At 55.5% G+C, this 13405-nt stretch overlaps 1 protein-coding gene across 1 annotated transcript in view; it reads right to left on the reverse strand.

Moving 5' to 3' along the window:
- The window catches only part of RAB6B (RAB6B, member RAS oncogene family), a 56118-nt gene extending 42946 nt beyond the window's left edge, over positions 1-13172 (reverse strand). Inside the window, exon 1 of the mRNA XM_070376091.1 lies at positions 12735-13172. Coding sequence (XP_070232192.1) covers positions 12735-12804 — 70 coding nt within the window. The 5' untranslated portion in view covers positions 12805-13172. The remainder of the gene's footprint in view (positions 1-12734) is intronic.
- Positions 13173-13405: the final 233 nt, after the last annotated feature.

The following is a 13405-nucleotide window of genomic DNA, read 5'->3' on the forward strand; positions in this document are numbered from 1 at the left end:
TTGCACGAAGGAAGAGCAGTAGCAGAGCAAGAACCAGGGTCCACATCTCGGGCTACCCCAATGCCTGCTGTGGGGGCTCCAGCCAGCTGCTTAGCCAGGGGCAGGTCACAGCCCCTCCTGGAAGCTCCAACTCCTTGTCTGCAAAAGGAGAGCATCTCTGTGGTGTGTCCTCCCTGGAAACATTTTTACCCCATCTGTACTAGTTATGTGTTGCTGTGTAACAAACCCATGAAGTGGATCAAAACAATATATATTTATTATATCACTCTCTCCTGGGGCAGGAGTCTGGGCCTGGCTTTCCCGGACCCTCTGGTTGGAGTCTCACAAGGTTACCATCACAGTATTGACTGGGCTACATTTGTTTCTGGAGCTCGGGTCCTCTTCAAGACTCCCATCTGTGGTGGTTGACAGAATTCAGTTCCTCGTGGCTGGAGGACTGAGTCTCCATTTTTTAGGGAGCTCTGGTCAGGGTCTGCTTTTCCTCTAGAGGAAACACCCACAGTTCCTTGCTGTATGACCCCTCACTACTCTCTCCCCACACAGAAGCTCACTCCTTCAAGGCCAGCAGAGGAGTCTTTCAGAGCTACAATCATGGGAGTGACAGCTATCATCCCTGCCATACTGTATTGGCTAGAAGCAAGTGTTGGGTTCCATCTGATTCAAGGGACTACACAAGGGTGACTCATTTAGGGTCACCTTAGATCCTTATCTGCCAAACCATCTCACATTCCTAAAAGATGCCCCCTCTCCTCTTGACTTAGCCTCCGCCTCCTCTCCTGCAGTGGTGTCAGTGGCTGGGCACCTGCAACAGAACCTCACAGGTCTCTCTGTTAGAGGCTGTGACTACCTCACCACACATTTCCCACAGCACTGCCAGCCCTCCAGCTGAGGTGGACAGACGAGCAGACACTGCTGTCTGGGCTAGACCTCTGGTTTAGATGACCCTTAGCTGCACAACAGAGGAAGGAGCCGAGTTGTTCTGGCCCAGCCTCTGGAGTTCTGCCCTCTTCTGACGCAGGTGGGAGACAACAGGGTGGGTGGGCTAGCTGGACACCTTCCCAGACCTGCATGTCACACTCTGACGTGGGCAGCAGCCTGCAGTGCTCCGGCTGGATGTGGGGGAGTGATGGATTAGAATCAGGGGAGAATTTCCGGATGCTGGTGCTGCAAGTAGGATCTGTTAATATCCCAAAATAAGTGGCTGATCTGCGAGTGGCTTTTTTATTTCCCCAAAAAGAAACCCTTCTCAGAAATGCTCTTAACACAAAGAAGAACAGAACCAAACAATCTCCTGGATCCAAGGCTTGACCCCACTTGCAGCCACCCAGACTGGGAACCGTGGTGGCCTAGTGGGGAAGAGATTTGTGGAGGCACCAGTATGTTCAAGGAAGCCTGGAGTCGCAGCACTGGTGCAGTGAGCTGACAAATGCCTCCCTCATCCCCCGGTACAAGTGAGAGCCCTTCTCTCCACTCCTGCTCTGCCTGGTGAGGGGTCATCAGCCTCCTCACAGCAGCAGGTCCCGACCTCTCACCTCATCCTCCACCTGAATACAGAATTAGTCCCATCATTCCTGTGCCCAACAGGAATCAGTGTCTCCACAGGATCCTTTAATTCTCCTTGGTCAGGACATCGGGGTGGACAGCACCACTGCCTAGAGCCTACACCAGCCGAGCTTCCTCAAGGCTGCAGCGTGAGGTAGCCAGAAGCCCCGTGATGGTGGCACTCTGGCGTCTGTGTCTGGTGGGGGGCCTCCCCTCAGTGCCTCCATGGTCTTCTCTTTCTGGCACCCCTGATGCTCCCAGTTTCCTCCCGTCTCCCCCCACTCACTGGATGGGGAAATACACAAGAAACGCGTGTTCTGAATGCTTCACTTGATTCTCTCCGTCTGTGTGATGTCTGTTCCCCACTCACCAATGTGGTCAGCACAGAACATTTTCTCTGCCTCTCTCTCCGTTGCCCCCTCCCCCAGAGGGACCCGTCCCCTGTGCGGAGGTCACACTTGCAGTTCTGCAGTCCCAAGCCAGGGATGTGTCTCCTGGTCCCACCTTTACCCCAGAGAGGAGGGCAAAGGGGGTATGGAGCAGGGTTTTGCACGGGTCAAAGCTGGGCTGAGCTGCTTGCTGCCAACTTCCAGGTTGGTTTTTTCTGGGCCAGCAACCTGGGCAGAGGTGACACCACTGGTGAGCACCAGTTGAGGGCACAGGTCTCCCTATTCATGCTGACCTCACAGATGGTGAATGTGGCCCTGCCCACTGAAACGTGCAGTGACCACTGCTGCTGCTGCTGCTAAGTCGCTTCAGTCATGTCCGACTCTGTGCAACTCCATAGACGGCAGCCCACCAGGCTCCCCCGTCCGTGGGATTCTCCAGGCAAGAACAGTGGAGTGGGTTGTCATTTCCTTCTCCAATGCATGAAAGTGAAAAGTGAAAGTGAAGTCATTCAGTCGTGTCCGACTCTTAGCGACCCAATGAACTGAAGCCCACCAGGCTCCTCCGTCCATGGGATTTTCCAGGTAAAAGAATACTGGAGTGGGGTGCCATTGCCTTCTCTGGCAGTGATCACTGATGATTCCCAATTAGGATATTCTCCTGACACCAGCTACATTGACAAAGGAATACCCAGGTGGGGCTCAATAACCTCCAGGGCCAGAAGACAAGAGGGGCAGGGAGCCGAGGTTAACAGGGCTTTGGAGGGTGGCATTTCAGGCCTTGAGAACAGACTATGAGACCATGACCTGGCCTGTGGGTGGGGGCTGGGGTCAGGACGGCAGGACTTTCTTCCATGCTGGCTCCCTGGCTCCCAGCTTTGCTTTTTGTGCAGCCCACTCAAGACTGGGTTTCTGTTTCCCAGGTGGGGAAGGAGGCTCTTCTCCACATAGGCCTCCCTCCAGTCCTCAGAGATCCCTGGGCTTGCTGGGGAGCTGGAAGCCACAGAGAAGAACAAGGGGAATCCACGGAAGAAAGCAAAAGAGGGAGTCAGGTGTCTGCTGGATGGAAAGCCCAGCAAGGGAGGCAGTAACAGGAGGCTACAGGAGGGCCGGGGCACGCACACACCCAGCAGCAGCTTCTCACCAGGTGGTGAATCCTGCCCTGAGCAGGATGGGAAGAGCCTGGAAGGGCAGCCAGCAGTCCAGGGGCACCCAGGGGAAGTAGGGGCCGAAGGACTGAGGAGCTTAAGGCAGCCAGTTTGGGTACATCTGAGGACAGTGTGCTCTTGCAGAGGACAAAACCCCCTCCTCCCCATCCCTTCATTGTTTCCGAGTCCTCACTCAACAGAGAAACAATGAAGAAAATATACATCCCTAGCAGAGCTGAACGTGAGGCCTGGAAGAAAGCTCAAGTTGACACCTGTCACAAGCCCTTCTCCAAATTTCATCCTCTGAATGTTCCCAGTGGCCTGGTTCAGGACACCTGCTTGCAACCAGATCATATCTTTGTCTTTCAACCTATAGACACACCCTTCCTTGGTTGAAGCCCCCCAGTGTGTTCTGGCTACCTGTGGGGAAGGCTCAGACCCTGGCATGTGGCCTGACCCTGCTTCCCCAGGTAGAACTCCTCCCACCACATTCCCCCGACCACACCAGAGCCCAGCCACGTGAAGCACACCCAATTCCCTGGAAGACCCATGCCCATCACAGGCCTTGGCCTTGGCAGAGCCGGGCCCTCTCATGATAAGCCAGGAGGTTCATGATGCCTCCCCTCACCTGCCAGTGAATTCTTGCTCACTGTATACCACCTCTTCCAGGAAGCCTTCCCTGACTCCCCAGCAGACCACACCCACAGGTTTGCTTGTGTACTTAATATTCCCATCAACACTGGCTGAGGCTTACGACCCACTTACCTTGGGTCAAGCACTATTCCACTCACAGGGCAGAACCTCTGGCCTGCAGTCCCCGGGCCATGTCCTTAGCGAAGGACAGTAGCAGTGAAGTTGAGGTACTTAGCCTGTGAGCAACTGTGGGGCCAGGGGGTTCAGGGTGAGTTTGCCTGGCTCCCTGCCAGGCTGGGAAGCAGGGAAAACACTACCTTGGGGTTTTCAGGGCCCTTGGGGTCCTTCCGAGCTTGGCGGTAGCAGCTTGTCGGCCCTGCACACTGTGTAAGTGCCTCCGCCTCTCAGAGCCTCACTTCCCCCCTCTATAAAATGGGATGGGCAGCTCTACCTTACAGATCAGGGATGCGTGCCCTGCAGCTCACTCCACAAAGAGAGTCTATGAGTGACTCTCCAAGCCTTGAACCCTTACTTCTCTCCCCCTCACACATCTGCAAGGGGAGATCACCATTACTATTCATTAACAAAATGACCTCCTCTGGAGCACTCAGCATTGTCATGTATTGATGCAATCAGTACATCATGAAAGTCATGAAGACTCTACTGTCTTGGGGAGGGAAATGAGCACAGGGGGTCCTGTTCCATCCCAACACCCAGACAGTAAGGGCCAGGCCGGGGTGGAAGCCCAGGGCTTGAAAGGACAGCGCTGGTGATGGGGCTGGAGTGGGAGCCAGGACTGGGTCAAGAAGCCTGACTGGTCTGTGGTGGACACTGCATACCCCCCTTTGGCTCTGGGCCTTTCCCAGCCATCCCTGCTTACCACTTGCCCACCTGCCTGCAGAAGGAAGTGTCCTGGAGTAGGCGTACCTGAGACTGTCCTCATCATGGGTCCTCTGTATGGAATAAATGCCTCCCGGCAGGAAGGGCAAGACAGCTCCATCCCTGTTGCCTGGCAACCTGAGCCAAACACATCATCAGCAGGGATGAACCACAGCAGCCTGAGGGCACAGCAGGGAGGGCTGGACCCAGGTGGGTGGGCCTAGAATGCCGGCCAAGAGAAGAGGTGGCGGACTGGAGTGGACCCTGCCCTGGAGCCCAGGGCAGCTGCACAGGAGACAGCTGGCAGAGGCCCTGATCCCGTGCCTTCATCCTTGCAGCCCCTCTATCCTGTGCTGTGTCCAGGCTGGGAGTGTTACTGGCTTGGCATCCTACTCTAAGCTGGTGCTGAATAAAAAACCAGTTAGAGCTCCACTGGCCCATGATCACCAGATCCGCTAGCCTCCAGGGGGATATCGCGAACCCCAGAGATGGGCTAGGGCTAATCCAACCACATGGCCAGCTGATGGCAGGCACCGGACAGAATCAGGGTCTCCAGGGCCCTGATATCTCCAGGCCTATGAGGGAGGAGGAAGCCAAAGGAAGGGTTACCCCCAGAGCTGGTGGGAACCAGCTTCTCAGAGTGACTGGTTCTTCCCTCCTGTGTAATTAGTTCTCAGCTAGAACTTGGGGAATATTCTTCCTCCATGGCAGTAAGGCTGACTTAGAGGACTTTAGTGACACCATCCCTATCAGCTCCCTTTAAACCATCCCAGATAAGCAGCTCACACTGTATGAGAACAGAGGGCCTGCTATGCAATCCCAGCTCCATCGGACTCCCTCGAGGAGACCCTGCTTCCTTCCGAGAGCCCTCCTCCCGCTCAGGGCCTCAGCATTGCTACCAGTCCGGGGAGTTAAAGGCCACCCCCACCCCCGCACCCCACACCGGCCATGCTGTTTGCCAGCTCTGCCTCAGCAAAGAGCCTGGCACGTGATTGCCCAGGAGGCACTTACTGTGGACCCCGTTTCCACACAACCTCAGTGTTCTTCTGTCTCCCCGCCCCCCTCAAGCCTGGGCCTGCCTTTGAGGCACAAGGCCCAACAGCTCACGGTTTCTCATGGCGACCCAGGTTTGGATTTCCAACCTGCCACATAAGCAGGGAGTCGCTGGGCGTGACCAGCTCTCTCAGAGCCTCTGCCAAACAGGATGAATCCCATGTCTATGGCTCCCTGTGTGGAGCCTTGAGCACACTGGGTTTTCCCAAATGCCACTTGGGTTAACTGGGGGAGGGCACAGGAACCCAGGAGGGTCAACTCCATTTTGTCAGAAAGGGCTGGCTGGGTCTGGACACCACCTTCCCTTCCTCTCCACGCCTCTAGAATAATGGATCCTTCCCCAGTAAGCTGACCAGGCCACCCCCCAGCTGAGGATCCTCTGCCAGTTCCCCACCACCCTTGGGAGAAAGTCCCAGCTCCCGGCCATATCAGTCTCTGTGACCTGACCTCACCTCCTCTCCAGCCACAGGGGAAACTGAGTCAGTCTGTGACCCCCAATATTGGAAACCTCTTGCTCCAGGGAAACCCGTGAAGGCAAGAAGCCCCACCCCAGCTGCCCAGGCCCTGGAGGAAAGCTGAGGTCTGCAGCACAGAACCCACCAAAGGAAGTCCCCTTCTTCACCTGCCCACTGCACCCAGCTCCTGCTGGGGCTCCCGGCTGCCATGCTTTTCGAGCATTTTATGGAGGCAGCCTTTACTTTAAAGGCTCCATCCTGCCCTCAGGAGTGAGGAATAATCTGCTTTCTCCTGCACCCGGGCCTGTCCTTTGATTATGTCACCCCCTAGGAACGACTGCTACCTGGTCCAGGACGTGTGGTTGAGCCACCTGGGCTCCCACCAGCCTTGTTACCAAGAGACCAAAATAAATAAGCCTTTCTATTAAAAATAAATCATTTTACTAAAATAATAATGTGTCATGGTAGTGAAAATTTACTTTTCAAAATGATCTCACTTAGTTCAGGGCCAAAGTTACCGAAATAATAAAGGGAATTGGAAATATCAAGTTTGGTATTAGAAGCTCTCTTAGGAGTCCTCAGGCATTAGGAACCTTCATTCTTCCCTGCCCTGTTCCAGGAAGCAGAAACTGGCTTTCTCATCCTCAACAGTCCCCTCAGGGCTTAAGTGCCTAGCCCTGCCTACGGCCTGATTTCCTGGCAGCCTGTCTTTCAGGATCTAACAAAAGCTGGCCATCTCAGGGTGCATGGGGTACTTCTCCCTGGCAACCTCCGCCATCTTCTCTGTAGTGAGAAATAGAAAATGATGACAGACACACAGACAGCAGTACAGAAGAAACACCCAATACAGCAGTCCACTCCCGACGTTTATGAATTCTGCAGATCGACCTAACCTTTCATCACCTTCTGCAACACGGCTGTCCATCTTGTTTCTCTAAATTATTTACACTGAGACCAGACAGCACATTCAATGGCTCATTCATTCCGCAGCAGTGGAAGACACGGTGGGGAAGACAGGGACACTATGCAGCCTGGATGGGACACGGATGGTACCACCCTCAGGTCTGCCCTGGGTGGACTTGCAATGCCAAGATAACACCTATAAGGATAACTATTCATGGGCTAATTTTAGGGATGTAATAAGTAACAAAAGGACAATGAGGTTGTTATATTTTAATGGTATTCATTACAATTTGGAGGCTACAAATGATAATGATAATCAGACCATGTAATTATTGTTATACCTGCACCACCAAAACCAGATCTCACAGTTTCTTGTTTCTCTTCTGGCTGGTTCTTGAGATTTATCATCAGCACTGAGGACATCACTTTTATCTTATGCCAGAAAGAAGAAGAAAGCACACACTAAGTTGTATCTGACTCTTGTAACACTATGGACTGTAGCCTGCCAGGCTCCTCTGTCCATGGGATTCTCTAGACAAGAATATTGGAGTGGGTTGCCATTTCCTTCTCTAGGGAATCTTCCTGACCCAGGAAAAGAACCCAGGTCTCCAGGATGGCTGGCAGATTCTTTACCCACTGAGCTACACGGGAAGCTCTGTTTCTTATGCTGAGTACAGGTTAACTCTTGTCTTGGTGTCTGTCTGTGTGTGTCTGACCTCATATACCCAGTTGTTTAATCAAATAAAGCAAAGGTTCTGGATCTGTATCCAACATCCAAGGTACCCTCTCTTACCCAGCCACTAAGGCAGGGAGAAAACTTGGGAAGAGAAAAAGCAGGACCAAGAAACTGAGTCTCCTGGTGACTCAAACTGGATCTCACAGAAAGCCAGATGTGTCCCTTCTGCCCCATCTCTGGGGGCCTTGCTGCTCTCTCACAGTTCTTCAGAAATGGTAGTAGGGACGGGGGTGCCCTAAGAAATTCAGGTTCTATAAGATGAAGGGTGAGTTGAGCACAACCAAGGATGAAATAAGCCAATCCTCTACGAAGACTCAAGTGCTGTGGATAAAAATCCTCTGGCTTGACAAAGTGGCAGGTGTCAGGAGGAAGAACCTTATTTCAAAGCCGCCTTGACTCCTTTCACTTTCAATGTACTGATGGGCCATCGGCAAATCCCACACAGCAAAGATCTCTCATCATTTCCAAATGAGATATTTAATAAGTACAAACCTCCTGCAATTGGACAGGTGGGAAAGGTGACTAGATCTTAGGTGCTGAAATTTGCTCTTAAGGGGCTTAAAATTCAGGTAGGGTTTTTGTACCTCAAAAAAGTTAGTAAACATTTTAAAAATCCTAAATAATCAACACAACAGAGGTCCGGGGCAGCATATGATTGTTTTTTAAAATGTTCAGAAAAAGCAAAGCTCTGCCATGGCAAGTGCCCAGCTAGACTGGGCACAGCAGGGCCAGCGGGTCTGGGAGGAGCAAACCTCTGGGGTTAGGCACAGTCACCAGGCCAGTGGCAGGCTTCCGGGGTGGCTGTGGCAGTGTGCATGGTGGGAAGGCAGGGGTCCAGGGTGGGCCCGGCCATGCGCAGGGAAGGAGCCAGCAGTGAGGACTGGGATGAAAGTGGATGGACAGCTCCTTCCTTCTCAGCAGTAGCAAGCCTGAGGGTCACCTTCAGCATCCTGCTCCCCACCCCACACACTTATTCTACAAAGTGGGGACAGGAATGAACAAAGCTTCCCAGAGAGGATGCGCCCCTTGTGAGACCTACTCCCTGCGCTCAGCCCAGCATGCTGCCTGTAGAAGCATCTCCTCCTCTTCTCCTCTGAAGCCTTTAGAAAGCACCGTGGTCACCTGACCCCTGAAGGTGGGCAGGACACCCCGCTATGCGCTTCCACAGCAGCTGTTCCTCCCTCGTCACGGCTCTCGCAGACCTTTACTGGAATTATACCCGCAGACATCTGCACTCCCCAGTGGACTATAAGCTCCATGAGGCAGGGATCCACTCAAAGATCTGACGGAATGAATAAATGGATGCTGGGAGGAGGAAGGGAGATGTGGGTAGGGGAGGGAGAGAGGGATGGCTGAGCAAATGACTAAACAACAATGCTGCCTGCAGGGTCCGCAGGGTCACTGTGCCGCACGAGTCCAGGGACACCACTCTCACTGCGTCCAGTGTGTGGATGGCACCTCCAGCAGCACCACTGCCAGGGGGAATGGGGGGCACCCAGTCAGAGGGGGCAGTTGGCCTGCTAGCCTCAGCCTGGGGAAGTAGACCAAACTCGGGTCCACCCGTCTTCCTGCTCTGGCTGGAGGAGTCTCGGGGAAGGGAGATTAGCAGAGGCCAGCGTGCAGCAGACACAGCACACTTCCTCCTCCAGGCCACACACACTTGCAGACGCTCTGAGTGAAGCCGGAGACCCCTTAGAACTCCAGCAGAACTCAGAAGCAGGGCTGTGTCCCTGAGGTGAGCGCCTTCCTCAGATATCTGCTCATGCCTCCCTTCTCTGGATGCCACCAATTGCCCAAATCAGGACTAGTGTGCATCACCCCCTCTCCCCAACAACTGCCAGTGGCATGAGAGCAAGGCCAGCAGGCTCAGAGAGCCATCTGAGCCCCAAGAGGATTGTTCAGCCTCCCCACTGCAAGGAAACCCTTCATCCTGGGTCTACAATACTCTCTGCACAATCCCTTCCCCTGCCAAGCTGACAGTGGCCAGCCCTGTATTCCACAATCCAGGGCAAGCAATCATTCCGCGCCTGGAGGGGGTGCTCTCTTATAGACTAGAGGTATTCTCTCTAGAGTGGCTCCTCAAGGTGTCCCAACCAAACCTGGTCCCCAGTATATCTCTGAAGGCCCTATGCCCCTGGTATTATCTGGTTCAGGGCACCCTCCTCATCACTAGGCTCCAGGGTGGGTACTCCTCTCTGGGACCCAGCTGTCCTTGCCCACTGGCCTAGAGAGATGCCACCATTATGCCAGGTACAGGAAACAAGAGAAGGCCATAGCCCTCCACTTCCTTCCCTGGCCCGTTTCCAGGAGGCTTAGCTTATACAGGCCAGCCCACTGCTGTTCTAGAAGTCTCTGCTGTGCTCAGCAGACCTGAGTTCCCCATGTACAGAAGGGGAGGGACCTCCAACGTCACACAGGGAGGGAGACCCAAGGTGGAGGTGATGGCCAGACTTCAGCGGCTCCCCCCACTACACAGGCTGTGGAGGATGAGGGCACGAAGGACCAACATGTATAAAAGTGCGTGCAGGCGAGATGGAAGTCTGTTTCGCCAGGCTCAGGGATGCACATGTCCCCTGCATAACTCCGGGACCCCAAAGCTCTGTAAAATTGAAGGTAAATAACCCACTAATGATATAACAAAGTGGGAGGAGTCTTCAGGGCCTTAGAGATCCCTGCCAGAAAGAACCAGTGTGGCTAACGGCAGTGCCTTTTCCCCTAATGACCACGTTCAAAGGGCCCAGAAACCATGATCCCAAACGACTAGCCTGGCATTCCCACCAGGTCACCCAACCCAGCCACAATCCTGGCCAGAGTAGAGTTTGGTAACCACCACCTCCTAAGAAGTAAAGATTCCCAATTCTTGTCTTTCCCAATTCAAGGTCACCTCATTTCCCAATGGCACGTTAGTGACTGGGAACAGGAGACATGAGTTCCAGTCCCAGAAGTGTTAACAACTCACAATAGACCTCTGGGTCCACACCCCATCCTGGGGTTTGAACTTCCCTTATAAACATGCTGAAGAGGTGGGGGCTCGCTCTCTGAGGCCCTCAGCTCTTGTTTCTGTGATTTTAGGTGCAAAAAGGGTTTGCAGAGCTCATCAGGGGCCTCAGCCCATCAGAGGTTCTGAGGGAGCCCAGAGTTTTCACTCAAACACACCAGATGCATTCTCCTTATCAAACCCCTGGCCCTTCACTGAAGCATGTTCAGACTTGGAATAAAAACGTGTTTATTGACAGCCTCTCTGGGTCCAGCCCTTTGAGAGACACTGAGGAAACATGAAGGGGTAAGAGAACAACCATCAGGCAACCATCTTACAGAGACAGAAACTAAGGCTCAGAGAGGCTTTGAAATCTCCTCAAGGGAACACAGCTAAGAATTCAACTCCCAGGGCTCTAGCACTGGTAAGATTAGCACTGTAATGTGAAAACCAACCCGTCTACTCCCAAATCCTTTTAGGCACAAGAAAAAGTTAGTTTTGTGAAACTGGAATCTACTAAGATCAGAAACTCAAGAGTCCAGGACACAGGGCTGGCTGGCTGAGTTGTCTTGTTCAGAAATGCCCAGCTTGGCCCTAAAACCCATGTCAGAGCTTGGCCACCTTCTGACACCCTTCTCTGAGCCATCCCTCCATCCCAGGTAATGAGCAGCGGCAGGCAGGCGACTGTCATGTGACCTCCACAACCAATATGTACACACGCATCACAGCAGCTCCTGGAGCTCACCAGGTCCTCCCAAGGTTGTGTGTGTTGCGGCCCCTTGTACAGACAGGCACTAAACCAGGTGAACTGGACTGGTTTGTAGAGCTACAGCTGGTGGTCTTCCCTCCAGAGACAGCCTTCTCCCAGAGCAGGTCAAGGTCCAGCCTGTCTCCCCGCAGCCTCAGGTGAGAGGCCTCTGCAGGGATGCTCTGAGAACCGCTCCTTCCTACAAGTGTCAGAGGCTCCAAGCTCTTCAGTCTGGTCTTCCCTCCTCAGCACTAACCTGGCTTTCAGAGATGCTTTCCCCAGGGGAGCTACTAGACAGCAGGAAAGCCGTTTGTCTCCCCGTCTCCCTGGCCCCTGGCCCGCTGCCACGGTGGCCTCCCCTCCCCCAAGAAGGGCGGTGAGCTGGGAGGTGGGGGTTGGAAGAATCCGCCGAGAACGCTCTTGGGAGGGGTGCTGGGAAGCCAGGCAGGGCGTGTCGCCTGGTCCTTTCTCTGCCCAGCGCCGGGCTTCGCGGCTCTTGGTGCAAGGCGCCACGGTACCATCCCCCAAATCTGCCCTGCGCTGGGAACCCCTGTTGTCATCGCTCAGACCCCTGAGCCTCAAAGCGGCTAAAACACAGCAGCGAAGGGCAGCGGGTCTAGAACGTTCTGTGCCCAGTCGGACATAAGTCAGGAGAGGTAGGCGCCCTGTGCCCCCACGATCTGCACCTGGCTCTTCTCAGAAGAGACAGATGTCGGTCTTCTCCCCCGCGGCCGTCTGCCCCAGGGCCTGGACGTGTCCGCAATTACGGTTCCCGTCAGGGGCCCCAGGGAGCCCCTCCGGTGCCGCGGTTTGGGGAGCGGCCAGACGCCAGTGCCGTCTCGTTCTCTAAAGAGGTGCACTCGCCCTCCCTGCGACCCTCATCGGCGCCCCGCCACCTGCGCCGTCGCCCGCAGCCGGTGCCGCAGTGCGAGCGAGCCAGCGAGCCCGGAGCCTTCACGCCCGCGGCCGGCGCCGCCGAGCGAGCCGCCGCCCTCCGGTCTCCCCGCCGCGCCGCACCTGCACCGCACCCTGAGCCCCCACCCCAGATCCCACCCTCACCCCCACCTCTAGCCCCAGCGCCTCGTCGGCCCTTACTCTTGGAGCCTCCCCTGCTGGCCCCTCCGAGCCGGCCACGACCGCCCCATCCCCAAACCTCTCCTCTACCCCGGCATCGAGGGGCCTTTTCGAGCCGAGGTCGGGGTCCCAGTGGGGTGGATGATTTGGCGGCGGGGGTGGGCTCGACTCCAAACCCGGGGAATAAGCGGGGTACTTACCGCTCTGCTCCCCCAGGAAGACCAACTTGAATTTTCTCAGTGGGTTCCCAAAATCTCCCCCTGCGGACATGGTGCTGGCAGCTGGGGCTGGGAGAGGAGGAGGAGGAGAAGCGAAGGAGCAGGGAGGGGAGAGGAGGAGGGCGAGGGGAGGCGGCCGGCGGTGCGGGAGCCGGAGGGGGAAGGGCTGGCTGCGCGCGTCCCTGACTCCCCAGCTGCGTCCCGGCCCCGGCCTGCGGCTGCGTGTCCGGTGGCGGAGGAGGAGGAGAAAGATAAGGAGGAGGAGGAGGAAGGATGGGGCTGGGCGGCCGCAGGCGGCGCTTGATGCGGCGCGCTCTGGACGCCTGAGGCGCGGCGCGGACTGCGAGGATCCGGCGGAGCGGGGCTCAGGCGCGCGGGGCGGAGGAGCGCTCTCCCGAGCCGCACCAGTCGGCCCCCTCCCGCCTAGGTTCTCCGCCCGCGCCTGCGCTCTGCGCGCTCCCTAGCCTCTGATGTCATGCGGGGCCCGCGGCGCTGCGGGGCTGAGGGGCGTCAGTCCACCCACCCGGAGCCCGCACTCGGGCGGGAGAGGGTCGCACAGCCGTGCCTTGAAGAGGCTACCGAATCGGACCCTCTCTCATTGCCCCACTGCGTCTGTCTTCCCCACTCCACCTCTCTTTTGAATGCAGAAAATG

Source organism: Bos mutus, chromosome 1 (assembly GCF_027580195.1).
Source record: "Bos mutus isolate GX-2022 chromosome 1, NWIPB_WYAK_1.1, whole genome shotgun sequence".
NCBI lineage: Eukaryota > Metazoa > Chordata > Mammalia > Artiodactyla > Bovidae > Bos > Bos mutus.